A 25,507-nucleotide genomic window follows, 5' to 3' on the forward strand; every position below is an offset into this window, starting at 1 on the left:
TTCAGGGGTAACAGTTGAGTAAACAAACTACTGCGGCATCTATCTAGAACAATCTAATTTACGATGATCTCTATTTCCTGCCGATTGGCCATTTCCCAGGTCTCTATTGTCTTCCTGAGGAAGTATCTATGCTTGCAAGATGCCGCTGCAGCTACAGCTACAGCTACAGCTACAGCATAGCTACCCCGAGTAAAGTCATTATATTATGATCTCAACACCGTCCTTATGACCCACAGCATATCCTACATGTTTGCTCAAAGGAGTCCTTTTTCCCGGCCCAACTTCAAGCGAAATTGGATCTAAATCTGCCCTGAATGGCCGACGATCTAACAGGCACGGATCCCTGCCTGTTTGGGCCTGGCTGCAAAAAGAATGGACTCTCCTTAAGGCCGTTTAGGACGATTACTCCGTACTATCTATGATACTGTCCATCTAACTAACTAACTAACTAACTAGGTACTAGACTTTTTGACTGTTGACTTCGTTCAGGGAGGGTTATCGGAAAAAAAAAAGGAAGACAGTTATGTTGTCTCCCTCCCGATCAGTCACGCCGCCGACGTTTCTTTTTTGTCTTGTCTTTCGCGTTTCCTTTTTCTGCTAACTATTGTCTCTCGTCGTGAATTCTTAATCCTAATTTGTAAATTCCGCCTTTCTCTGTCGCCTCATTGAAGCGGCTTGATAATTGTCTCGGAACTGGTTCGCGGCTATTAGGATCAGGATCCTGCGTGCTACATTGCTATCCCTTTTATTCATTCAACCTGCAGGTTTTGGGTTGAAACGCTTGTCTGTCGATCCCAGATGGCCTCATGTTAGATTGCAAGTCTTCACCTGTGGACTTAAACGCCGACCGCTCTCCAGTTCTACACTGTTCCTGGTGTGAAAATTAAACCTCGTCACGGATTCAATGCTGGATAGTGCATCCTCTGGGCGCAATGCCCGGCAGCATCAACATCGGCAGTCTCCACCAATCATCCCACCGTCCCCGACGCTATCGAATCCAGATATGATCCTGCCATTCGACGAAGGCGAGCGCGAGTCTTCCACCCCGTCTCCGCCATTCAACTTGCCGTCCCTTTCCCATCTTCAAGCATTCTACAGGGATAAAACCCTGCCGAATTTACCTGGCACCGATAGCCCGCATAGCGCACCGTATGGACCTTCCGGGCGGCCACCGAAGAAGAACTTTTCCCGACACACGTGGCTGCAGGATAGTCGCGACGCGAGCCGTCGTCTTTCGGACATCGGCGAGGAAGATACCGGGTCGTCGCCGCGCAAGGGGGAAGGTTCTGGGAATCTGAGTCTGGCATCGCATGGTTCCGCATCGAGATTGGCTAGTTCTCCTGTGTTACATGAACGAGGGGAGAAGGAGACGAGAGACCAAAAGACGTGGAGCAGCTCCTCTGGGTCAACAATCAGCGTCGTGAGCGTGAGTGAGCCGCCGCCGCAGGAGGTGACTCCGAACCACGCGGATGGGTCGGGGGTTTCGACAAATGAGGAAGTGCAGGGGGTGATGTCAATTGTTAAGGAGAAGGGACCAGATGACGAGTTGTCATCGGCCATCTTGGAAAGTGAAGCGGAGCGCATTCTCGAAAATGCCAAGAAAAAGCTCACGGTATGATATCCCTCTTGCGACGATTTGTCCTGCACTAACCTGGCTGCAGCTCATGGAAGGGAATCTCTCCCGAGCCCGATCGTCGATTCGAATGTCGCCCTCGCTTTCACCCGCACCGTCGCCAGCGCCTGGCACTCAGCCATTGGGACTGGGGCAGCCCGTCGGAGGTTTATACCAGTCAATCTCCCGAGCGGACCGCAGGGTTTCGGCCCTGCGCGCTCGGTCGACGTACACCTCGGCGCAAGACTCGGCCAACAACAGGCATTCCCGGGTTTACAGTGAAACCAACCTACCGTTAACAGCGTCGACCGAGCCTCCGACCACCGGACCTAGTCTGTCACGATCCATGAGCGCCATGGGGTCGAGCACTTCCTCCAATTTTCACAACGATGAACGGTCATTTCACTATGACACCACGCGACCTTATCTCACTCACCGTGCCTCTGTCTTACCAACGCCACCACCATCCGGCTCGATTCGACGCGCACACTCCGCCAATCAGAGCGGGGACAACTCTGAGACGCCCAAGGGACTAGGCATTACAACCCCCAACGTGGAATCTGACAACAAGCACAAATATGAAAAGTTCAACTCGGAGCATCCCCCGCACGACCCTCCGTCTCGCGCACAGTCACAACTTCAGGTGCGGGATCTTCAGGACCAGATGAAGGGCCTCCACATAAAGATTTCCAGTCTGAAGGTCAAAGCTCAAGAGGGCAGTCTCCGGCGGCGAAGCCTGCAGAGCTTGAGGACGCCCAGTCCGTTCACCGAGGGGGACCAGTGGTACCCGAGCGCGTTGGAACTCAAGAACAGCAATGGGAGTCTCCGGTCAAATCCGGGACGGGGCCATCCTGCCGACGCCCAGGAGAGCCACCACCACCAGGAACGTCAGGAACCGGAGACCGTAAGAAATGGATTTGCATACGACCAGAGAAACCATCGCACCGAACAACCAGAAACCAAGCTCCAGCGAAAGCCGAGTGTTGCTTCGCATGCGGTTTCACTCAATGAGAGCCTATACGAGGATGCAGAGGAGGGAGGCTACGACATGGACGGCTCCGCGGGCTCGGACATTGACCGTGAAGCTTTGGAGGAGATACTGCGCGAGCCGCTGGACGACGAGGACTTGGAAGAGTCTTTGGAGGCCTTTCCGGCTGTGCCTCAGCATCTCGAAATGACACCGCACGAGGAGCGCGAGGACGCGTTCGATTATGAGCACTTCATACTTCACAGCGCCTTGGGCAATTACTCGCGGAGCAAACTGCGTCGCACGAGCAATGTGTCAACCTCGTCCGTTGAAACCACACGACCCTACTATGAAGCTTCCGGGACTCGCCATTCGCGGTCTGGCAGCACGGCCTCCTTGTCCACCATTGCAACGTTTGCCACAGCTATTGAGGGCGACGACGATATTGAGAGTGTTCTCTACTGGGACAAGAAGTTCAACGACGGTAGGTTTCGAGCTAGCTTAAGAAGACGTCCAGAGCAGTCACTAACGTCCGCAGAATTGCGGAGTCGTCAGCCCTATACTGAGCCTGCACAACCGGCGGACGATTCGGGATCCATGGGGACACCCCGAGCTTCACGGACTCAGGCGATCCATAACGGGACCGCGAATGGAACGGACGCCTCATCGAGAACCCTTTCTCCTGTTCAGCGGTCCGAGTCGGCCACGAGCTCCATCGTCTCCTCGCTTGTGTCGACAGTGCGCGGTCCGTCAAGCCCTCCGCACCCGACCACATCAAACGGGAGATCGGGTCTCAATAACGACGATACTCGACTCTTGGAGCGATTGTTCCAAAGTCTGGGGAAGGTCTGCTTGGACCTGCAGACGCTCACTGCCTCGGCCCAGCCTGATCCGAAGCGGGAGCGGGTTCTGCGACGGCGGCTGGATGCGGCTCGGAGGGTGTTGGATGGCGAGCTGGACGCTTGATGAGCCCGGAGGTAGATTCCGCGGGCCTCGAGGCATGTGGACAATGATTGATTATGTTTTGTTGGGTGGTCTGTCTCGACTGGCATTTGCGATAGTTCGAGGCGTTTTGTGATACCCTTGTCTTAACTGGCGACTGTATATATTACTTGATTCTCCTGCATAATGCTTCGCCTCTGTCCACGGATAGAGTTGCGACGTGATTCATCATTTATACATTCAATTGTATTGTATCGCATCAAATCTATTATCAATTGTCTTCACTTCAGGCTCCTTATCTTGAGTCTCATCGTTGATACTCCATACGACTGTTATCAATCAATACCCCGCCAAACAACCGATGCTGGGTGGACAACAGAGTATTATTACGGAGTATTGGATAACAATTCACAATGGTCATACAGGGGTAATCCCAGACTCGGTCATCAGAGCGTATTGCTGAAGTCTCCAGAGTATGCAGTAGTCGCGCGGCGAACTCACCTGTACGGAGAAGGTCAACAGCCTTGTAATCCTAGCAAGTCGCTTTCACAACTCGAGATTTGTGTAGTGGGGGAAGCACTCAACATTGAATGATGATTGATGCCCAGAGGCGAGATACGGAGTACCACCCTGTCTGTCCCCAGGGAACTAGACCCCTGAATCTAAGATATTCAGGACCAAGATCTGTCATTAGCTGCAGTGACATGACGCCACGCTAGTGTTATTTCTTGCCTTGATTAGTATTGGTAGCCCTAAGATCATGCGTTCCTGATGTTGTCAGTAATGGATATCGGAAGCCAACTTTTTCTGCATATTTCTGATCTTGCCACAACTTCCACACTTTTAGGCACTAACTAATCCATCCATGTCTGACTGGCTCATATCTGTAGATCATCTAGTTGCACTAATTTATGAGTATACTTGATAGGTTGCATACGGAGACCCACCTTGTTATGCATTGAAATTTCGACGTACTCCGTACTACTGAAAGAAAATTACAGTGGAGTTAGGTAAATACTCCGTACTTATTTCAGACTGAGGTCTTGGCAGCGGGGCACATAATAAGTATCAAATATTTGTTGGTCAAACGATTGGCAAGGACGACTGTATCATCAACATTGACTGATATCAATGTTAAAGTCGTATGCACTTGCAAATCAATCCACCCATGAATATAGATCATGGACCTCGATCCCACCCTCATGAAATCGACCAACTCAACAACCGGCCTCCGCAGCTTCAGCGTCAACACCAACGCAATGAATCCAGCGACAACGCGCCTCTCGCGCCGCCTCCTCATCTTCCAGGAAGCCCGCAACCCAAGCAACATGAGCGAAATCGTTTACCTCCCCGTCAACAAGCTGGGTCTGCCCATCTGCGGCTCCGGGCCGGAGTTACCCTCCATCCTGGAACTCCCCTTGCGGATTCTGAGGGCGTTTACGGAGATTTTCAATCAGCCCAAGTATAAGGGGTGGTATGTTTCCCGCCCCGCTTCTCTCTTACTATATCATCATAGATGTATATATATATATATATATATATGGATGACAGCTGATGCTGGCCAGGGCGGTTCTGGCGGCTGGCCCGTACCATGATACCTCGGAAGAGGGCAAGTATTATGCGGTCGTGCTGGAGCAGACTCATAGTCACTCTCGGGAGGAGGCTGCGTCGTCGTGATGATTTATTGCCGGTGGATTGTATACTTTCTTGTATGCTATGACGATGTGATGATTTGTATCCCGTATCCCCTGTGTATGGATGTTGTAGATGGACAACTCAGTCCTGTTATTTAATTGCCCGAATGATCGAGATCGGCTGCTCACGATCTATGCATAAACCAGTCTCTGTCCTTGTGTCACCATCACTTAACATGACTCCATGCTCTACAACTCTGCTAGCTACCCAGCTCTGCAGATGGAATACCTCCTCCTCATCTTCCGCAAATGGCCCGAAACAGAAACCTACTGGCTCATCAACCGACCAGGCCTCCCCGTGTCGCGCCACTCGCCTCTCGTATATAACATCCCCAGCGATCCAATCCTCATCCCTGAACTTCTGGCATCGCTTACAGAGACGCTGACAAGTGATTTGGCCGTTTACATGGGGTAGTACGTGCATTCGCACCTGCAGCTGTCCAAGACCAACACCAACTGATTTTAATAGTCAATTCGTGGATACCTGGCCCGCAACCACAACCACAACCACCTCCAACGACTCAAATTCAACAGACTACTTCGTCCTCCTTGAACGGCACACCTCTACAAACGAGCCGCAAAGTCAGACCCAGACTCAGGACAGAGAGGCAAACGCAGACCATGCTCCATCAACTGGATATCAAGAGACCTGTCACGCTTAGACGAGGATCTCTGGAGTCTCGACGAGGAGATATGCGACCCGTTCTGCGTTTTCCATGCGGGAATGAATGATGGTATTTCTTTCTCTATTTTGTCTTGTTGACGCATACTATGTGAGTTGATCCTGATCGGATTCCCTGGGGGGGTACTGCTGCGTGCAATGCGCTATGGAATGTGTATGCTAGCTAGGTGCTTCCTGTTCGGGCTATCGAAGTCTTTATGGAATGGTAAATCTGGTTGATGTACTCCGTACGATTGTCGAATGCGCGTGGAATTAATATTGTTATCTCCGTTATGAGATTATAAACTCCTCGCCGGGTATATCCCCATCCTCGATGGTCTAACGGTCATGATTTCCGCTTGTCACTCCAACGAGAACGAGCGCGGGAGACCAGGGTTCGACTCCCTGTCGGGGAGAAATTTTTTGCAAACCTCCTTCTACTGGTGCTGTATTTCCCTCTGACATCCTCACATTCTCGACTAACGAAGCGCCTCTGCATTATTATACTAAAGTGAAATAACTCGTACATAATAGACATACATCCTTCCGAAGGTAGCGCTACAAAGCCCGAGGTTACAAATGGGCAGACAAAATTTTGAACCGCCCCACCGTACTCAATAACCTCTGGAATACATAGCCGATTGCAAACGCTTCATCCAATTTCATGATCACATCAATTGTGCTTCCACGCTTACGTGTAAACATTCGTCGGGGGAAGCAGCTTGGCACCGTAGCGGAGATCGAGAGAGCGAGAGTCGTTGGGGTCGAAAACCGCAGCCTGGCGTTGCTCGAGGTAGAGTGCTGTCCAAGTTAGTTTTGCACAACCTTCAATAAACCGGCAATATCACTTACGAGTGATCTTGATCATGTCGAACCAGCGAGCTGCATTCTCGTCACTACCGTCCATAGCCTTCAAAATGCCATCCGGTCCTGGTGCCGCCTTGGGGGGCAAGCTGCGCATCTTCAGCAACATGTGCAGAATGTCAGAGAAGCGATCGCCTTGGCTGGCGTAGTATGGAGGACGCTTGTCCAGGGGCCACTACAAATCGCGTTAGATACAACGAGACAACTAGCAAACGGAGCTTACTTACTCGCTGCGCAAAGTTCTCGTCATCCCAGGAACGGAATAGCCAGCAAGTCCGCTCAACGCAGTTCAGAAGCAAGAGCGCAACCAGGAAGGTCTCGAACCAGCCGCTTTGCTGGCGCTGCAGTAATCTGCGCTCCAGATCATTCATCACAGATTTGCTCAGTTGAGAGGCCCGCTTCTCAGTCGCGGCGCGCAGCTGGTTGCAAAGGAGCCCGTAGGATTCGGCGTTGGTAACCTCGTCAATAGGCATGCGGCCGTCATCTGACGGCTGTGCCAGTGAATGCATCGAGGTCGGTGGCAGGGTTGGGTTGCAGTATGTCTTCCAGCGAAGCTCCGAGTCGACCAAGATGTGTGTTGCAACCCACAACTCCAGAACTCGTTCCAACAAGACATCCTACACACGTCAGACACCAAATCGCAATGCGTCATACTGAACTGATGCTTACCTTCTTCTGCTGACTCAACTCCGACGCGAGCAGCAAAGTATGCTTGATAATCTCAGAAGTTTCCCGCGCGTAGAAAAAGGGCGCTGTCTTCTTGATGTACATTTCAATCTTTCCAGGAAGGTCATCGGCATCGCTGTCGAGCAGGTAAAGTTCGTGCAGAGGTCCCTGGAACTGGGGATCGTCTCCAAGTCCTTGAAGCTGAGGGTCAAGCGTCGACATTGATGGTTTGTGACCATGGAGTCCACTGAAAGTGATGTAGACCATACTCTCCTCGAAGTGGGTTACCTCGATGCGGCCAGCATAGTGCTCGAATTTGACCTGATTCTTGATACTGCTGACATCGTGATATGCGAGGGTAGCATGCAAGTTTGCGTTGTAAAGTTCGAATTCCTCTGCAATACGAGTGCGAATGCATGGATGCTTCCAAAGACGTGCGCTCTCGACACTGGCGCAGGTCGTGCAAGGGCTGTCACCGGAGCATGGTTTCTTGAGCATGCGACAGCGGATACAAGCTCCTCGTTTGCGCACTTCTTGCACCTCCCTGCGTCTCGCGGCGGAGAAGCGACCGCGCACCTTGGGCTTAGTCGGCTTGGTCGCGTTCCCAAATTCGTTGACAAAACCCTTGGTCTGAGAGTTTGGATTCATGGCGATAGGACGAGGGAAGGAGGCCGCACGTTGAGTCGCGGCGGTGAGAGTAGGGTCATGTTCCTGAAGGCTGTCGAAGAGAAGCTGTTCATGACTCGAAAGCTGCTGATTCCACGGGGATGAGCCAAGCTTGGGCAGGCCATCTGGCATGAGAGCGTTCGGATCATGATCCATCGGGATGCCCTGAGGAACCATCTCACTAGCCGATGCGGCGATCATAGACAGCTGCGACTGGCGAGCATTGGAGGTGGGATCGGGGGTCAACGAAGGCTCCACCAGCGGAGGGGACGCAGAGGGAGGATGGTCATTCATCGAAGTGCTTGGAAGGGAAGGGATGGCCGTCGCAGCCGAAAGCTGGGGGGTTCCTGTACGATATTCACGTCAGCGAGTGACGCCAAAAGAGGGCACGCTATCGACCAAGTCAAAAGCGGAGGGGATCCATGAGTAGAGGAAAGAAAAGAATCTTACCAGGCGGTTTGATGTCCTCCTCAATATGCTCGGGTTGAGTAGGATGACCTTGAAAACCTTCGGCCTCCAGCGCCGGGTCAACAACCACAGTCTTACCACCAACAGTGACGGACTGAGCATATGCTGGGCCGCCCCGTTTGGTCTGGTCGGAGGCGCCGACTTGTCTCGAGGCTTCTGCCAGGACGTTCAGGCCATCAAAATTCTGTCCTGTCGTGTATGGTAGATTAACCGATTTGCCTTTTCCCTGGCCCGCCAGGTTGGGATCCTTGTTCTGATCGCCGTCGGCAAGGTCAGGGAGTTCGTGGAGTCGCAGCAGAACGCGTTGTCTGTCACGCAGCGGGATCGCTTGACACTTCTTCACCAAATGGTTGGTCAGGCTGTCGATGCGACCTTTGGGGAACTTCTCTCCGCAGGCTCTGCACGTGTGTTGGTAGCGGTTACTGGCGTCCTCGAGCTTTTGGCCTCGAATAAAGAACTCGAGGATGAGTTGATTTGGTTTGCGACCCATGGCGAGGGCGTGTGGACAAGTGTGCGGCCAGCCAGGATGACCTCAACAGAAATGACGAACAATGGATCCTGTAGTATTAAACTTCAACTAAATAGCTGATTAGTATCAAAAGCCAAAATCCATCACAAAGCATCACAGAAAACTGTGTGATAGCACAGGATCACTAACTGTTGTGACGTACGGGTGAGACGCAGACGAGGGGTGGAATCGATGGCAAAAAAAGATTCTCGCGACGTGAGCAACACAAGAGCCTAACCCGTCCTGTGGCAATGCCTACCAGCAGGAAGAGCCTATCAAGATGATATTCCCCTAGAAACGAAGAGCAGAAGATCGTTTGGATTATGATTGAGAGGATGGCAAGAAGAAGAGGAGAAGATGGAGGAGTGGGATGGAGCAGCAATAATTCGCGAGGTAGCGGCAAAATGGCTTCTTCACAGGCGGTCTGGGGCCTGCCGCCTGGAAGCTTCACTGTGGCTACTAGGATGTGCTTCACCGCATGCAAGGCGGTGATGATGTCGGTGATGAGGTCGGTCAGTGTCTTTTATTATTTCTTATTGTTGTTTCTCATGGGACATGGATGCTTTAGATCTGTCTTGGAAAGCGTCTATGATTGAGGAGACCCCATACAGAAATCATACCACTCGAGTCTCCTCTAGATTTTCCTTGTATGGGTTCTTCGCCTCTGCTGTACCAGATACACAGTCCGCAGTCCACATAACCCCATAAAATCACGGTATCCAAAGTCCAGCTCACTGCGCATAGTAGACATGCACATCCATCTTGAGACCGCCTTTTGTCCTCGAGTTGACAGGCCAAGGCCAAACCCTGCATTGGTCTCGGCAGGAGTGTGTACTCGCTTTTCCTTATCCTGCCGAGTCCGTAAGAAAGACAGCAGAAATTACCGGCTCGCTGGAGAGGTGAGATTCTGTCTTATTCTGTCTTACGCGAGCTGAAATCCGGTCGCCAAGGAAAGTTGGATTCCTTTAATCTTGAGAGGTAATGGAAAAAGCAAACAATTGTTCCTATTTCAAGAGCTACCTAGGCCAAAACGTGACATATCATGCTGTCATCCAGTCATCAGCGTCAGCCATCAGCCATCAGCCATCAATCATTAATCGCGATCCGTCTGATACGTCAGCATATGCGGTGCTCGGGAGGTCGCCATGGAACCCCCAAGATCTCAAAAATTCGTCTCTCATTGCGTCCCTCAAGCAGCCGGCCTTCGCTTAGCTTCCTTCGTTGCTCCCCACATTGTACATCTGCATAAAGGCCTCGTTGGTTCAGGCGCATCCCCTTCTTGCTTGCCAGTAGTCTCATGCTCCGGTTAAATATGTCATTTCCCGTGAAGTAAATCAGCGCGGCCCCTATTTCAGATCCAGGTACAAATAGAAGATCAATGCGGCGCCAAATTTTGCTGCCAGGCAATACAGACGCTCCATGCCATTTGGATCCGTCGCCTCGCGAAGTACTGGCGAGACTGACCTGAAGAAATCCGTCTTGAAAGAGTCGGGGAATTACAGTGTCCATCATCATCGTCGTGATCTGCTCAATAGTAGCATCGTCTTTGGTGATTAGCAGATCGATGTCACCTGAGTCAGACGCCCCGCGCCGGTAAGAACCACCGATGATGACTTGCATCCCAGGGTCCGCCTTCTGGACCGCCTTTCGGACGATTTCTCCGTGGGCCTCGACTTCACGGCGCGGAATCCGCTGGGCAAAATCGTGGTAGTGTTCCACTCCAATCCGCTGTGATCTCGTCAATGCGGCTTTTGTCTTGAGATCATCCAGCGTTCTGTAACCCTGAGCAATCCATCGAGAGGCCTGTGATATACCGGCACCGTAGACCCCCAAGAATTCCTGAAGTATGAGATCTTCCGGCCTATTGTTTGTGCTCTCCAAGCGACGTAGCCGGTTGGTAAACACGATCTCCTCAATCTTGTCTGCTAAGCGCGGGCCGATGCCGGGGATAGCAAGCGCCTGCGCTCTGGTGACGATTTTTCGCGGTTGTCTGCGAAGGGCAGCTATCGCTTTTCGATAGGCCAACGTACGCCACTGATCCGACGTCCTAGTATAATAGTCTAGCATTTGCTGGAGGACTTCGATGGTCTTACAGTTCGGATTGTCAAGGTTGGAACTTGAATCATGTTTCTGCATGCAAGCAAATTTCTGCTGCCAAGCCTCTATCATCTTGTCCTCTTCAGACAGATGACTTTCTTTCTTCCCAACCGATTCTGTATCGGACGCGTCCGAGGTCTCCGTATCATTGACTCCGACGGAGTCTTCCTCCAGAGGGTCCAAAGGCTGCATTTAGGTCAGCAGTCAGATTCGTCGATAGCGTGTCGACACTCACCAAGTCTTTTGCAGCTTTAGCAGCTTCGACCATGTCATCCAAGGCATCTCGCTCACGGGAACGGGAAGAGACTTCCGGGACGGGCTGTTCTGGACGTATTTCATCCGAGAGCGACTCGACGGGCTGTTCGGAAGCGGAATTGACAATGCATTGGTCTCTCGAGTCTTGAGAAGAGGTAGGAGTCACCTGTTGTTTCTGACTTGGTTTCAAAGGTAAAGAACCGGTCGAACGCGTTTCGTTTGTGGGGTTCGTCTCTTCAGCTTTAAGGCAAGGTGCTCCATGGACACGGAATCGAACAAGCGTTGTACTTAGCAGAGATTTGAATTTGATACACTCGGATGGATAACTTTCATCAACCAAAGCAATATTGGGCTGCTAAAGTCAGGAAATTATACTACAGGTGCACAGCTCACAGCTCACTCACCGGGAAAGCTTCGAGATTGAGATGTTTAAGGACATCTTGAAACACCAGACCTTTGTCAACTATCACATGAGTGATATGAGCTTCCCATGTCTTCGCCCAGGTGGCACCGTACTCCTGAGCACGCTGGATCCGTAGTCGCCGAAGAGGCGAGACATCGTTGTTAGGGAAGAAGACTGGGAACTCTGTTAGAGGTTGATTGATATCCTGACTGCATATAGGTCCAGGTACTCACAGAACACAAGTTTCTTGAAGATCTGCTGCTCTTCAGGAACCGTCCTAGGGGTGATCACCCGTCTTCGTTTAGATTGCTTGTCGGCTTCTGGCCGTCCAGTCAAGGTCCCGGTAATGTTGGATCTTTTGTCCCCTGGCTGTAAGACATCGCTACCGGGAGCAAACGTCTTGCTATGAGTGCTTGAGTCTGAGATACTGGCAGAAGTAGACTGAGGGGCTGAAGTCGCACGTAGAAGTTTGAAATGTGGTGTATCTTTGTGAAGCTTCGAAGTGGCAATCCGGCCACTATTCTTGGATTGTTTGATAATATGGGACAGTTCAATATCAGCCTCATCTTCCGAGTCATCCGTCAAGCAATCCAGCTGATCCAGTGCCTTGAAAAAGGCATATTTGTTCACAGTTTCTTCCGCCATTCTCTGTCCTTGATGGGGATTGGTTGCGCAAAGCTTTGCGAGGGACTTGGAGCCATGGATGAGTGATTGGCTTCGGCTGCCTAACGGATATATTTGACAATTGGAGCCTTTACTTTGTTTAAATCGATGTTGTGATGCTGACCATTAGACTTGCACGCGGCTGGAAGCAGAGAGACGCGTGTGACAAGCACGAAAGTGCCACCAAGTCACATGACCTTAAATCAATTAACTTACTCTCTTTGTCAAACAGTTATCGGCTGTCGGCGATCCGGCGAGCTCGAGATTACCTTAGTGTAGTCCCAACCTATCTTTTACTTACCACTCATTCCAGCCAATTGGCTTTTATCACCATGTGGAAATCATCAGTGCGTCTATCATCACTCGCAGATGCATCCTTATTCCAAGGTGGCCGCTGCCTTACCTGTCAGCTCCGCAATGTCAATAGACTGCAGCCATCACTGCGCTACTACGCAACAAGCAAAAGCAAGACTGGCGACGACGTCAAGCCTGCCACAGCAAGCAAGCCAACCACAACCGACAAGTTTCAGTTCAAGCAGAATGACTCCCCATCAGCACCTCAGCCTGGCGATGCGGACTTTATCCCTCCGGCTCTCGATCGACCCATCGGCACAGTGATTCCCCCTCAAGAAGGACAAAATACTGGTATCGACGAGCGATCACTGCAACAAAGACGGGATGATTTCGTCAATTACGATAAACACATAGAGAGGCGCAAGGAATTGTATGAAGCTCCGTCCACCATATATAGCATGCTAACCATGCCGCTATCAACAGAACAAGGCAAGTCGCAAAACCATACTTCAGAGAATGGTCCAACATGCGCTATCACGAGGGTAAAACCTTCAAATCAAACCCCCGATTGTTCAAACGAGACAAAGCCCTCTACTTCCCTAACATGTACGGCATCACGCTTGCGTCGCCGAAACAACCGCAAAACACCACCTCAATTCTCCGCGGCAAAGTGTCCGTTGTCAATGTCTTCTCCAGTGTCTGGGCGGAGTCGCAGGTTGCGACATTTACGGGTCCAAAGCAGAACCCCGGTCTATGGGAGGCGATGAAGAGCGGAAGCGAGCTTGTGCAGAAGGTCGATATCAACCTGGAAGAAAATGCGATGAAGGCTTGGCTCGTGCGTATGTTCATGTGGCGGATGAGGGCAAACCTGCCCAAGGAGCAGCACGAACGGTATTTCCTTGTGCGCAAAGGTCTTACGGATGGGTTGAAAGAAGCAATCGGAATGATGAACAGTAAAGTTGGTTATGTCTATCTGCTGGACGAGAACTGTCGCATCCGATGGGCGGGTAGCGGGCCGGCAGAGGAAGGCGAGCTAGACGGATTGAACAACGGGGTTCGCAAATTAATCCAGGAGAGAAGAATCAGTCTCGAGTCGAAGCTACCGGCTGAGGAATGGGCGGGAAGAAACCAAGGTGAATCCGCAAGTCCGAAACCAAGAGTGATCATGCGGTGAGCCCTAGGGCTACAGCAGTCTGACCCTGTATGTACATAAATGTGAAATAGACAACCTGAAACGCCATGACCATTGTGATTAGTGCTTGCATGCAGAAAAGGAGTACATGAAAACACCCGAACGCCGTGCGGTCTCCGATGTAGATAACGTTGAGCAAGGAATTATAACACAGGAAGATCGGCGGTATACGGAGCACCAGCATCTCATCGGAAGAAGAACACCATCAAGAAACAAAAGCCGATGAAAGCCCCCAAGATGATTGCGTCACGTCTCCTCTTCGTCCCAATCTTACCAATCAATGCATTCATTCCTGGTACCTTATTGGCAGCACCGACGATACGGCGATTGATGCTGGCCAGGGTTTCACGTTGTAGCCCAAAACTCTCGTTGATTGCATACGCCTGGCTTAGGACACCATCTATCATGTTATGGCTTTCATCTATACGACCCCGCTCCTCGAGCATGTAGTCTGCCTCAGCCGCGGCGGGGTTTGAATTGCGGTAGGCATCAATGTCGGAGCGGACGTTAGACAGAAGATTGGCTCGGTCGCGGGACTCGGCGATTGCGGCGTTCAGGCGCTGCAATTCGCGGCGATGATCCTGGAGGACTTCGCGATTGCGGGCAAGATTGCTCTGTTTCAGGGCAGATGCGGTAAGAGTGGCTTCGGAGTCAAGGAGACGGGAGAGCTGGGAGATGAGGGCTTCACGCTATGATCGGATCGTGTCAGCATGATCGTCTGTTGGGCTGGACTAGAGGGCCTCAAAGTGCACACCTTTTCAAGAAGATCCTTCAGTTGCGATTCAATCCGTTGTTCTTCTTCTGAGGGTTTCGGAGGCAGCTTCGTCATCGATGCATACTGCGCATAGGTGTGAAACAGACTCTCGGTCTAGGAACATTATTGTCAACATCCAAATCACGAGTAAAGCCTCATTATAGCGTAGTTTCGAGTTCCGTACCTGAGTCTCAAGCGAACGGGCTTGCTGCCGGAGCTGAGCCCATCCGGTCCCAGTCGAAGTTGCCATAGTCTGGTTCGGGGTCGGGGTCAGAAACTCAGTATAAAAGTGATGGTAGTGACAAAAGTGATGGTAGTAAACCCGCGCCCCAGAAATGAAACATAAATCGTGGATCACAATGCTAAATCAGCGACGGAGTCATCCAGCCGTCCAGGCAGTCATTAATAACCCATCCACTGAGACCAAGAACAATGCCATCATTCGACGATGATCCTCCCGAGCCTATCTGGCTGCCGGTTGGGGGTTCCTCCGGGGGGGGGCGTCACCAGGCAGTCAGCCACAGTCACGTGCCCGCTTAGCCCAGCCGCAGCGTGACCGCACCAACACAGAAAAAAACCCTAGTCCCACAACGAACATCCCAAATTGACCTGGCCCATCTTCAATCCTCATTGTCGACAATACCCGTACGACACGACACGAAGCCGCCCACCATGGTATGTTGAATGCGCAATTCTTTCGAATCGGGCTTTTTTTTCGAAGTCGTTGGGGGTTCGTTATGCTGATGAATTTTAGTCGACATCCAAGGTCAAGGCTGGTCAGCTCTGGGGAAAGAGCAAGGAAGAACTTTCCAAGCAGCTCGAGGAGTTGAAGACCGAGCTCTCCCAGCTCCGTGTCCAGAAGATCGCTGCCGGTGCCTCGTCGAAGACTCAGAGAATGTGCGTTTGAACTCGAAACCCTTCCTTGTGCATCTGCAATTTTACCTCGAAAAATGAAACCCCTCATGGCACGGAAATTTACTGGAAAGACAACGGAACGACACACTGGGAAGAATCGGGCCTACCAGAATCGCAGATTGCGCAATATACACAAGATGCAATGTTTGGGGACAGGAATGCTGATTTGCTGCGGTTCTACAGCCACGACGTTCGCAAGTCGATCGCTCGCGTTCTCACCGTCATCAACGCCAACCAGCGCGCCCAGCTCCGTCTGTTCTACAAGAACAAGAAGTACACTCCTCTTGACCTCAGACCCCGCCTCACCCGTGCCCTCCGCCGCAGACTCACCAAGCACGAGGCCACCCTCAAGACGGAGAAGCAGCGCAAGAAGGAGATCCACTTCCCCCAGCGGAAGTACGCCGTCAAGGTATGTTTCCTACTGCATCACACCATGCGGAACAAAAACCCCGCAATCGTTCAAGCATTTCCAATTTTGGCCAGTTGAGTCCCTAATGAGGAGTTTCTACAGGCCTAAATGAAGACCAACGTCGTTTCTGGATCTGAAATGGAGTTACGGGAAGGTCGTTATAAAAGATGACGAGTTCGACCTAGAAACCTTGCGTGCGTGCGGGGGCTTCGGGTTTCTGCAAAATCTTTTAAAAGGTTGATTTTGTATCTTAGAGATATGAGATGCAGGTCAATAATACATGAAGGCTTTACTTGACATGACATTATATGACAATGCGACTTTACTGTTTGAATGTGCGTTACGGATTTATGGTCTTGGTTCGGCCTGCCAACGTGTCCTGGGAGGTATCGCCGAGGCATTGAGAAGCCAGTTCAGTTCGATCCAAAGTCTACCTTAAGACATGCTTAGATTTTTCATAATACGGAGTAGAGGTTTTCAGACGATCACCTTTGTCGTTGGTCCCCTCTGATTCTCCGCCATGAGCCTCTCTTGAGAAGCTCGAATATATCCATTAGACTCATCACGATACTATGCTAACTCGATCCCGCCAACCCAGCAGCCACCAGTGCCGGCGTACGTCCCGTCGCCTGACCGACCGGGGCACCCGACGGCTGTGCAGAGCTATACACACTCGGCTCCAGAGTCCACATGCCCCCACAGACACAGGCTCGTAACAGCCCCAGCTTCACAATCATGCGGAAGGAGAGTAGGGACCGCGGCGGATGCGTATCGCTAGAGACTTCGCAGCAGCGAACGCATCGCCGCCGACGCTGCTGCACCTGCGTGCTGGATTTCCCGTTCTGGTTTGCATTCGCATTTGCGTTGGTCTCCGGAAGAGCAGATGCAGTAGGCCTACAAGGGATCTTCTTGATGATGTCCACATCCCGGCTCCGGCGGTACATCTCGGTGCGGCGGTCGTTGGACAGGCCCAGCCAGCTGTAGTCACCCATGTAGATCGTGATGCGGTCGATTTCCGTCTTCAGCGCGGGGACCGTCTGTCGGAGGATGGTGGACACCGCCGGTACCAGCACGGGAGGCACACGGGCGTTGACCAGGAGTTCCTTCTCCGGGCCTGGCCGTTCCGCGTCGCCGAACCCGGCACCGTGGTAAGCGTGACGCACGGCCGAGTCCACGCCCGCGAGGAACTTCTCGTATGCGTCGATACGGATTGGGGCGGATTCCAGTGTTTGGTAGATCTCCGCGTAGTAGACGCGGGCATCGCCGCTTAGAGGCGCTGCGGTCGCGTAGCCTGCGTAGATCCCTCGCAAACCCCGGCAGATGAACCGCAGGAATGCGCGAGACATGCTTGAGAGGAGGATGATGAGAGGAAGGGAACTTGTGGATTTCACTGCCGGAAATGGGGGTTAGCATGGTTCACCAGGTATGTAGAGGCGAGGCCCCACGAACACTTCTGTGTAAATGCCTCCTGGTCGCCGGACAGGCTTTCAAAGTCATCGGCGAGGTCGAACAGCTCGTTGAGCACGTAGAATGAAAAATCAAGGGCCCATTTAGTATTTCCGAGCACCATACGCAAAACATCTATGCAGTAGAGTACGGTTAGCACCAGCTTCGTTGTGAATCAACCTAGGTAATCTCACCAGGGTCATGCGGTTCTGTGGTGCCGCCTTTGTTGTACTGGAAGAAGAATGCATATAGAACCGACGCATGGCGAAGCTGGAGGACGGCCCAAGGTATAGAGGATGCAAAGCTTCGCGGCGTGTATTTGTTCTTGAATCCCAGAGCAGCTTGGATACTCAGACAGCGAGGAATGTAAGGATGGTTCATAAGTTTATCCTGCTCTACTGTAAAGTTGCAGTTTATAGGCAAAGCGCGGTATGCTTCGTTGATGAAGGTGGCTTGCGCCTCTGTGCATTTGTTAGCGGAAAGGCTCATTGCAACGATCGAAGGAGGGGAACTAACCGGGTGTCAGCTGGCGTACAAGAATCAACAGGATGTCGTCGGTATTTACGTCGCTTCCGCATCCCCGACAGAATGCTAGGGTCAGCGCTGCAATAGCAGCCGAATATTTGTCTAGTGCTGTGTCAGAAAATGCGCCGACTCATAACCTTGCAGTCTAGACACGTACTCTCGTCATGAAGTCCGCCCTCAGCCCCGTAAGAGTGTTCGGTGAGCCTTAGGTGAGTTTGTCCCTCTCCGTCAAGCATTACGGCAGCGCACGCGTTTGGTGAGAAACTGATATGAAGACCTGCTGCAAATCCATAGGTCAGAGTGGTCGAGGCAATGCGACCGAAAATATCACTGACCTGAGGGCTCTGGGGGGTGGTGAAAGCCCGCCTGAGCTAAGCTGGTTACAGTGTTTGCGTCGTCGACTCCGTTGACCACAGCCATGGTCTTGGGATCATAGAAAACCACAGAGCCGTCGTCGTATGTGATGGCAAGCACATTGCCATACTCGATCTGGTCTATCGAGATGGCGTACTTGTCGGAATAGACATCATCCAACCGACGCAGCTCCAATTTCGGCTGCCTCAATTGTCAACAGCGATGCAAACGATCATCAACGTAAGAAGGACTTACCTTGACCTGGGCATTGTTTTTCTTCGAAGGGACGTCATCAAATTTCGGATGAAGAGTCAGCGGACCGGTGTCCAATTGCCACCGTACAAAGACGCTTGCCGGGCCTTGTTGCTGAGGATGATCCTGCGTGACGTGGAGAGGGGCTGAATAGATAGCGACTACCCAAGGATTTGCCGTTGAGCCCGCTGGGTTATCGAGGGCTGGAAGCACAATGTCCAAGCCAGTAAGACAATAAAGAGAGTTGGTGAATGAGGGCAAGCCCGGTGCATTATCTCCCGCATGGCGGTTTGTGCCTCGCACATCACACTGGGATTCGACTTTGCAATGGAGGAAGCGGAAAGAAGGAACAGGCCAAGGGACTGGTGGTTTTTGCTGGCCAGGGTCGTATTGCGTCGGGGTCCAGGCGATGTGAACGCGATAAAGACAAAGTTTCTGGCATGCTGAGTGTGTGGCAATGAGGATGCCGCCCTGCGTAGATACCAAGGCCGCGTGGGTCAGGAGTCGGTCTGAGTAGCCTGTATTTTTGAGTTCTGCGGAGATTTCTGCCCATCTACCGTCGGGATTCTGATACAACAGTCGGATGATTCCGGACCTGGTCACGCAGACCAAACCTGCCTTATTGACTGGATGGAACGGACCGATTGGACGACGTCGAAATGGCGAGTAGGCCCAGCGCCCCTGCACCTTTGCCGCTTGATAGAAAGAATGCACCTGGATGACAGTGAGTCGAGGGTCCCGGAAGTGTCTCTAGATCGGCCAATACGCACCGTGCGTTGGGTGTTCAACCACATCATACCCACTATTTGAGCGCCGTCATCATCAGGATCGAAAGCTGCTTGACGATGACCAGCAATGCTGTTGAGTGCAATTGAAATTGAGTAAATGGATACCCTTCCCGAAGAATCCGCCACCGCCAGTTCGACCCCTGGCTCATTCCAGCACAGATGAACCAAGGTGTGCCCTCCATGAGCATCGGTGACTGGCAGTAGAGGGGTTTCCTCACTGAGTACCCATTTTCCATCTGAAGGTCGACACTGGAGATGACGAACATTGACTCTCAGACCGTCCTGAGAGATGTATGCAATACATCCCAGTTTTGACCATGCAATCTTCCTGATGTAACGTTAGTTCTAGTGCCATGCTTGTACACTCGCAAGCTTCGACCTTGATACTTACTGACAACAACCTATCAGTCTCATTTCATCTAACCGTTGTGCAAGACCTCTCGGAGAGGTAGTAGAAGGGGACAAGCCCAGCTCGAGGGAGCCGGGCTCTCCAAACAAATCGTCAACATTGATGCCGTCTTCCATGATCAAGGGCATTTTGAACAGGTATCGTGTCTTGATTTACCAAAATCGATGACGAGGTACAGCTTCAGAAAACTGCCAGCACCATCATTATCCTCCAGGCATTAATCAAAAGTGATGGCCTGCGAGACCGGAGAACCCGTTCCAACGTGCGCGGATGCACAAGATGACCACGAATTCTACCTGATCAGGAAGAATTCAACAATATCATATCAATGAGTTCTCTCCCATGATGATGATTTTTACCTTATCATTATGCCTTTTGTCTCACCCTTCTATCAGTAGGATCATCACAGTTCGTTCTCCACATGCAATTAATCAAGCTAATCAGTCATCCGTCATGTGATATCATGTGGGCCAATCTCCCGGCCAACCGCTCAACCTGCCATGATTGGTGCTTTTCGACTGTATATCGATGGATACAACAAAAACCCTTCAGAACGTCGGCGAGCTCGGTAGAAAATGCATCCTCACACTGATCCACACATTCCATTTGATGGACTATGTGTCTTCAAGTTAATGCTGCACATTCAATACTGTGAACATGACATGTCCTGCGTTATGGGAGAAATGACAAACTGCACCACTCTAAGGGATCGTTTCTATTTCTCGCCAATGTTAGAGCTTGATGGACAGTCTCTACAGGTACAGGTTGAAACGTAAGATCTCAGTACTCTTGCAGCTAGAGGGTACCAAATTCGTGGATATTGAAGCTTTCTACGCTGACCTGATAGCTTCATGTCTTAAGCCCTCAGAAGTGTGGCCGCAGGGCATCTTATAAGGTTGACCAATGAGACTGCAGCAATCAAGGACGGGAACAATCCAGCCTAAAACTCTGCAATAATCATCATAACAATGATGTGTCAAGACCACCGGAATCATCTCATCGCATAAGTTAATGAAAGCTCAGCTAGGAGTGAATGGAGGGTTGGCCTTATCTAACGCACCAGCAAGCTTTCAGATAGCTTTACTGATTTCGTCAAATTGCAGTAGACCAAGTTCCCTATGTTGTAAGGTACTCTGTACTCAGTCTTGTAGATATCCTTTGCTCCGTCTTAGCCACAAGACCCGTTCCTTTCCCTTGTCCAAGAACCCTTCCACTGCTACCACGAAGGCGATGACGGTCTCCATTGCCGTCGGATGATACCTTATATATTGCCATTACTCCCAACCCTTCCTTCACTTTCGCCCGCAGCCGACAGCAACATTCCTCCTGACATACCACATGTTGCTCTTCGATCCTGATCAACCCTAACAGCGATTCAAATAGGTGGTCTTGGTCCATTGAGTCCTTTCCACCGTGTCTGATCCATTATTTGACTAAACCCGTCGGCGGTGCCTCTTCCTCTCATCTCTCCCCGTGGGTCAGTCAAAATAAACACAGCACATCGGCACCAAGCGACAAAAGACCAGACAGACAGACAGACTCTGCTAAAGAACAATCTTCCTTCCACCACAACACCACCCACTTCTTCCTCCTATGGCTTAGGTTGTGGTTATTCACTCTCCCCTGCTTCATCATTCTCGCCCCGTCTTTCTATTTCCCGTCGACATTAATCCCTCGGTCAAATCTTCTCCCTGAATTTTCCCCGTCATTCTAGTCTTAATTCCCAGCCGAAAGCTGGTTCAACTCCCTTCTGAGGCGAGATTCTGATTTTTCTCCAAATTACTCTACCTTAATTACGTGTTCCGTCTTTCCCATGATCGTATCTCAGGGCAACTTCTAGCTTTTCCCTGTGGAAAGCTCCTCTTTCTTCCTATCGCCCGTTCTCCTCTCGCTACGTATTTTCCTCATCAAATACGTGAATCATCACAGCTCTCATGGCGTCGCCTCCACCCTCTTCAACCACCACCGCTTCCTCCTTAACCACCTCCACCTCTAGCTCTTCCTCACAAACCTCTACAGTCTCAGACGAGAGGTGGAATCCTAAATTCATGGATGATTTCGACCTTTCAGAGCTATCAGAGCTGAGCTCTCCGCCAGCATCCCCTCAATCCCCTCCAAGCTTCATTCCCTCGCCGCCTCCATCTCAAGACGCGGGCGAGTCGTCTAGCGCCGCACGCGGCCAAGACGGTCTCTCCCCCGCCAGAAAGAAGCGTCGCGTAGCTACACCAAAAGAGCGCACCACGCAACACCTCGATTTGTCCAGGGATTCAGGGCTCAGTTTTAGGGAACAGCAGGCGCAGGTTGATTTACTCGTCAAAACTCTTCGTCGTCACCGCAAGATTGTCGTCATCGCGGGTGCTGGTATCTCCACGTCTGCAGGCAGTATGCACTCCCTTCAGCCTCATGGTGGACGACAGAAGAACAGACACGCTAATTGGCTGATCTATGATTATAGTTCCTGACTTTCGCTCTACCGATGGCCTCTTCAAATCCCTCCAGAAGAAACACAACCTCAAAGCTTCCGGCAAGCTTCTGTTCGACGCTGCCGTCTACCAGGATGAGTCCCTGACCGCCTCCTTTCAGGATATGGTGCGGTCGCTGTCGGAAGAGGCGGCCAAGACCTGCCCGACCGCATTCCACCACATGCTCGCTCGTCTAGCACAGGAGAACCGGCTCACACGACTGTACACTCAGAATATCGATGGTATCGAGACATCAATGCCTCCTCTGGCAACCCAGATTCCTCTGAACGTAAAGGCTCCCTGGCCGCGCACGATCCAATTGCACGGAAGCCTGGACAAAATGGTCTGCCAAAAGTGCCGTCATCTGCTCGATTTCGACCGGGAAATGTTCAACAGGCCTGACGCTCCTGAATGCCCCGAGTGTTCGAAGAATAACCAATTTCGCATCGAGACCGGACAGCGCAGTCATGGAATTGGCAAGATGCGACCGCGGATTGTGCTGTACAACGAGCACAACCCGGACGAGGAGGCGATTACCTCGGTCATGAACGCAGATATCCGGTCGCGGCCGGACGCCCTGATCGTGGTCGGCACCAGTCTGAAAATCCCCGGCGTACGTCGCCTGGTGAAAAGCCTCTGCTCTGTGATCCGCACGCGTCGCAACGGCGTCACCATGTGGATCAACAACGAGCCGCCTGCTGGCAAGGAGTTTGAAGACTGCTGGGATTTGATGGTCAAGGGCGACTGTGACGAAGTGGCGCGGCTGGCCGGTCTGAAACGGTGGGATGACGATTCGGAGGACGTGTTTGACGAATGCAACTCCTCCGAAGTCGAGCGGGTGAAGAAGGAACAAGGTGCTGTATCCATTGTCATCCGAACACCGAAGAAGAAGCAGAAGACGCAAACAGGAATTCTTACGCCTTCCTCTAGCCACGACGAGGAGTCAACAGAACTGCGACACAAGCACCCATCGAACGGCGGCTCTCTCCATAATCCCGCCAGCCGGGGACGCAGTCTCAAAGATGTGCTCCACAAGGCGAAAGGCGGCGAACCCACGAAAGCCGCACCGAAAAAGAGTGCGCCCAAGAAGCGAGGCAAGAAAGTCGAGCCGGCGCACAATGCAAAGATCACCGCCTTTAGCAAAGTCACCAAAACCGCAAGGGCCGCGACTGGCGATGCTGGCAAATCCGTCAAACTGGAGAAGGATGATGCGAAACCGATGCACCCACTTCCGCCTGGTGCGGCGCGCAATAACGGGCCTCTCTTCCCTAACCTTGTCGGTAAAGGAAACACTTCTCCGTGCGGTGGATTCTGGAGCAACCCTGACACGATTTCTCCCAAATCGGTCCCGAAGGGAATGAAGGATCTGCTCAATCCTCCAAGTCCGTGATGTTTCCAGTTCAAGTTTGGCCTTTCTGTACTATTATTTTTCGAACTGAGGACGACCGGGCGACCGATCCTCAGATGTTGTTCACGGATACCACTGATAGATTATGTTGCATATTTGGCGTTGGGTGTGTGGGGGGGGGGGGATGATCTGAATTCAATGCACTATGTCTTGCATTGACTCTGAATAGTCGATGGATGGACGTGCGGCTGGATTATCCTGTAGTTCTTGCTGTATACTCTACGGGATCATGGTACTTGTTGGACGCATGGCGATAAGCGTTTTTGAAGACCGGCGTTGGTGATATTGCTCCTTGCACTTGACAGCTCCGATTAGTTGCTGAATCAATAAGACGTGTCAATGACACGAGTTCATCGAACAATTCTTCTGTATACGTGGTGCTTATCAATCAGTATTCATTGCGTAGTCTGATGTCTCCTCTTAAGCAAAGCAATTTTTTGTGTCTATCCCAAACCAAGCCCGCTCTGCAGCTGCGTCCCAGGTCCCGACTCATTTTCGCTTTCTGTGTCATCTGCAGCATCAGGATCCATCGTTCGCCTCGGTCGCGAATCGCGATCCAGATCTTCTACTCGATCGATGTCCTCTTCTTGTGTCTCATCTTCATCCTCCTCCTCGCCATCATCCTCATCCTCCTCCTCGTCTTCCTCGGCCTCCTCCTCATTCTCCAAGCCCGGTTCTTGTTCCTCCTGGGTGTCATCGTCATCTTCCTCCTCCTCATGCCCCTCCTGAGCACTAGACGAACCCCCCTCAACCCGCTTCACCCTCTTCACCTCACGTACCGCGCTCTCCTCGTCATCTACCTGTGTTTTCTGGACAGCCCCGGCCTCGTCACCGACCCCCGCCCCCGACTTCCTCCCCTTCCGCTTCCCAGCCTTCATCTCCGTAAACGCCTCTAGTTCCTTCTCCAGCCTAGGCCGGAACGCCTCAAACTCCAGCTCGGATAGCGCAGAAAACACGTCCGCGGGCGCAACCGTTCGCTTGAGCGTCGCCTCGTTCGCGCTACATTCGTCAGCATCAACCCAGCCGCTTCACTCTTCATTGTATAGGAAGGGAAGGGAAAGAAAGGAAACAAAGAAAAAGAAAAGAAGAAACATACTGCGAAGCAAGATACGACACAAACACCGTCGCAGCCTTCTGGATCGCTAGCACCGCATCTTTCTGGATGGCTGTGTTGGGGGGGAGGACTGCTTTCGCTAGTCGGAGAGTGAGCGATCGCGGGAGGAGGTAGTCCTGCATATGCCTGTCAGTCTTGCTGTAGGTTTAGCAGATCGGGGATTGGTTGGAAAAAACTCTACCTCGATACTCACGCCCTCGGCGCGAGCTTTGAGCTGCTGCTCGGTTGCTTGGACATTCTGGACTGGTGAGGTCTGGTTCTGCGGTTGCGGCGAGGGGCCGTCTGCATCGGTTGGGGCATCGGTGGACTTCCGGGTAGGCATTTTTTCTTGCTTGCTGTTTAACAGTGCATCGAGAGTTTCTGTGAGGTGCTGCTGGTGATTGATTGTGGTGCGTGGTCAATCTCAGCTGTGGTTGATAGTTTGAGGTGGATGACGCGAAAAGTCCGTGGACGCGAGGGTTGGCGCGTGGCGAGCTTTATCTGACTTGAGTTGACCGCTGGATAGTATCGACGAATGTACCTATCTAGAATACTGCGTGCACTTTGATGGTGTGTGGTATGATCTGGTTTGGAGTATTTAGGGAAATCGTGTCGTATTATATTCTTTGGAAGGGCAAAGTTGGATAATTACCAGATAAGAATTACTATGGCGTAGGTATATATATCTCGCGGAATCCGCAATGCACCACCATACTCTGGGATTTTTCTAAACACTCACC

The 25,507-nt window shown here is 51.7% G+C and overlaps 10 protein-coding genes and 1 non-coding gene across 11 annotated transcripts; 6 read left to right on the forward strand and 5 right to left on the reverse strand.

The window, feature by feature from the left end:
• The first annotated feature begins 303 nt into the window (after positions 1-303).
• Positions 304-3,933, forward strand: AFUA_1G10450 (uncharacterized protein). Its single transcript, XM_747318.3, has 3 exons — positions 304-1,612; positions 1,662-3,063; positions 3,118-3,933. The coding sequence occupies exons 1-3, from the start codon at positions 905-907 to the stop codon at positions 3,543-3,545; spliced, it is 2,538 nt and encodes an 845-aa protein (XP_752411.2). The 5' UTR covers positions 304-904; the 3' UTR covers positions 3,546-3,933.
• Positions 3,934-4,415: 482 nt separating this feature from the next.
• Positions 4,416-6,185, forward strand: AFUA_1G10460 (uncharacterized protein). The gene is made up of 3 exons (XM_747319.3): positions 4,416-4,599; positions 4,662-4,995; positions 5,087-6,185. The coding sequence occupies exons 2-3, from the start codon at positions 4,703-4,705 to the stop codon at positions 5,196-5,198; spliced, it is 405 nt and encodes a 134-aa protein (XP_752412.2). The 5' UTR covers positions 4,416-4,599; positions 4,662-4,702; the 3' UTR covers positions 5,199-6,185.
• A 19-nt stretch (positions 6,186-6,204) lies between these two features.
• Positions 6,205-6,292, forward strand: tD(GUC)2. The gene is given in 2 exon segments: positions 6,205-6,241; positions 6,258-6,292. It is a non-coding gene (tRNA).
• Positions 6,293-6,567: 275 nt separating this feature from the next.
• AFUA_1G10470 (uncharacterized protein) lies at positions 6,568-9,030 on the reverse strand (the record flags this gene model as incomplete). The annotated part of the gene is made up of 5 exons (XM_747320.2): positions 6,568-6,677; positions 6,729-6,915; positions 6,968-7,357; positions 7,410-8,419; positions 8,523-9,030. 5 exons carry the CDS (start codon positions 9,028-9,030, stop codon positions 6,568-6,570), a joined length of 2,205 nt encoding a protein of 734 aa, XP_752413.2.
• Positions 9,031-10,164: 1,134 nt separating this feature from the next.
• On the reverse strand, positions 10,165-12,448 carry AFUA_1G10480 (DNA-directed DNA polymerase IV; the record flags this gene model as incomplete). Its single annotated transcript, XM_747321.1, has 4 exons — positions 10,165-11,331; positions 11,381-11,726; positions 11,794-11,977; positions 12,037-12,448. The coding sequence occupies 4 exons, from the start codon at positions 12,446-12,448 to the stop codon at positions 10,165-10,167; spliced, it is 2,109 nt and encodes a 702-aa protein (XP_752414.1).
• A 350-nt stretch (positions 12,449-12,798) lies between these two features.
• On the forward strand, positions 12,799-13,934 carry AFUA_1G10490 (mitochondrial ATPase complex subunit ATP10; the record flags this gene model as incomplete). Its single annotated transcript, XM_747322.1, has 2 exons — positions 12,799-13,190; positions 13,244-13,934. 2 exons carry the CDS (start codon positions 12,799-12,801, stop codon positions 13,932-13,934), a joined length of 1,083 nt encoding a protein of 360 aa, XP_752415.1.
• A 203-nt stretch (positions 13,935-14,137) lies between these two features.
• Positions 14,138-14,956, reverse strand: AFUA_1G10497 (putative vesicle transport v-SNARE protein Gos1; the record flags this gene model as incomplete). The annotated part of the gene is made up of 3 exons (XM_747323.2): positions 14,138-14,641; positions 14,707-14,820; positions 14,891-14,956. 3 exons carry the CDS (start codon positions 14,954-14,956, stop codon positions 14,138-14,140), a joined length of 684 nt encoding a protein of 227 aa, XP_752416.2.
• A 182-nt stretch (positions 14,957-15,138) lies between these two features.
• Positions 15,139-16,138, forward strand: AFUA_1G10510 (60S ribosomal uL29 domain-containing protein; the record flags this gene model as incomplete). Its single annotated transcript, XM_077803900.1, has 5 exons — positions 15,139-15,219; positions 15,277-15,381; positions 15,461-15,603; positions 15,805-16,030; positions 16,133-16,138. 5 exons carry the CDS (start codon positions 15,139-15,141, stop codon positions 16,136-16,138), a joined length of 561 nt encoding a protein of 186 aa, XP_077660070.1.
• Positions 16,139-16,605: 467 nt separating this feature from the next.
• Positions 16,606-20,949, reverse strand: sin4 (mediator of RNA polymerase II transcription subunit 16; the record flags this gene model as incomplete). The annotated part of the gene is made up of 9 exons (XM_001481671.2): positions 19,787-20,949; positions 19,378-19,723; positions 18,611-19,321; positions 18,337-18,556; positions 18,159-18,278; positions 17,993-18,103; positions 17,671-17,937; positions 17,480-17,611; positions 16,606-17,420 (listed from the first exon to the last, which is right to left on the reverse strand). The coding sequence occupies exons 1-9, from the start codon at positions 19,930-19,932 to the stop codon at positions 16,606-16,608; spliced, it is 2,868 nt and encodes a 955-aa protein (XP_001481721.1). The 5' UTR covers positions 19,933-20,949.
• Positions 20,950-21,040: 91 nt separating this feature from the next.
• On the forward strand, positions 21,041-23,782 carry AFUA_1G10540 (putative SIR2 family histone deacetylase (Hst4)). The gene is made up of 2 exons (XM_747327.2): positions 21,041-22,186; positions 22,260-23,782. Exons 1-2 carry the CDS (start codon positions 21,739-21,741, stop codon positions 23,654-23,656), a joined length of 1,845 nt encoding a protein of 614 aa, XP_752420.1. The 5' UTR covers positions 21,041-21,738; the 3' UTR covers positions 23,657-23,782.
• Positions 23,783-23,790: 8 nt separating this feature from the next.
• Positions 23,791-25,395, reverse strand: cbfA (uncharacterized protein). Its single transcript, XM_077803901.1, has 3 exons — positions 24,970-25,395; positions 24,771-24,904; positions 23,791-24,673 (listed from the first exon to the last, which is right to left on the reverse strand). Exons 1-3 carry the CDS (start codon positions 25,108-25,110, stop codon positions 24,118-24,120), a joined length of 831 nt encoding a protein of 276 aa, XP_077660071.1. The 5' UTR covers positions 25,111-25,395; the 3' UTR covers positions 23,791-24,117.
• Positions 25,396-25,507: the final 112 nt, after the last annotated feature.

Source organism: Aspergillus fumigatus, chromosome 1 (assembly GCF_000002655.1).
Source record: "Aspergillus fumigatus Af293 chromosome 1, whole genome shotgun sequence".
NCBI classification, from domain to species: domain Eukaryota; kingdom Fungi; phylum Ascomycota; class Eurotiomycetes; order Eurotiales; family Aspergillaceae; genus Aspergillus; species Aspergillus fumigatus.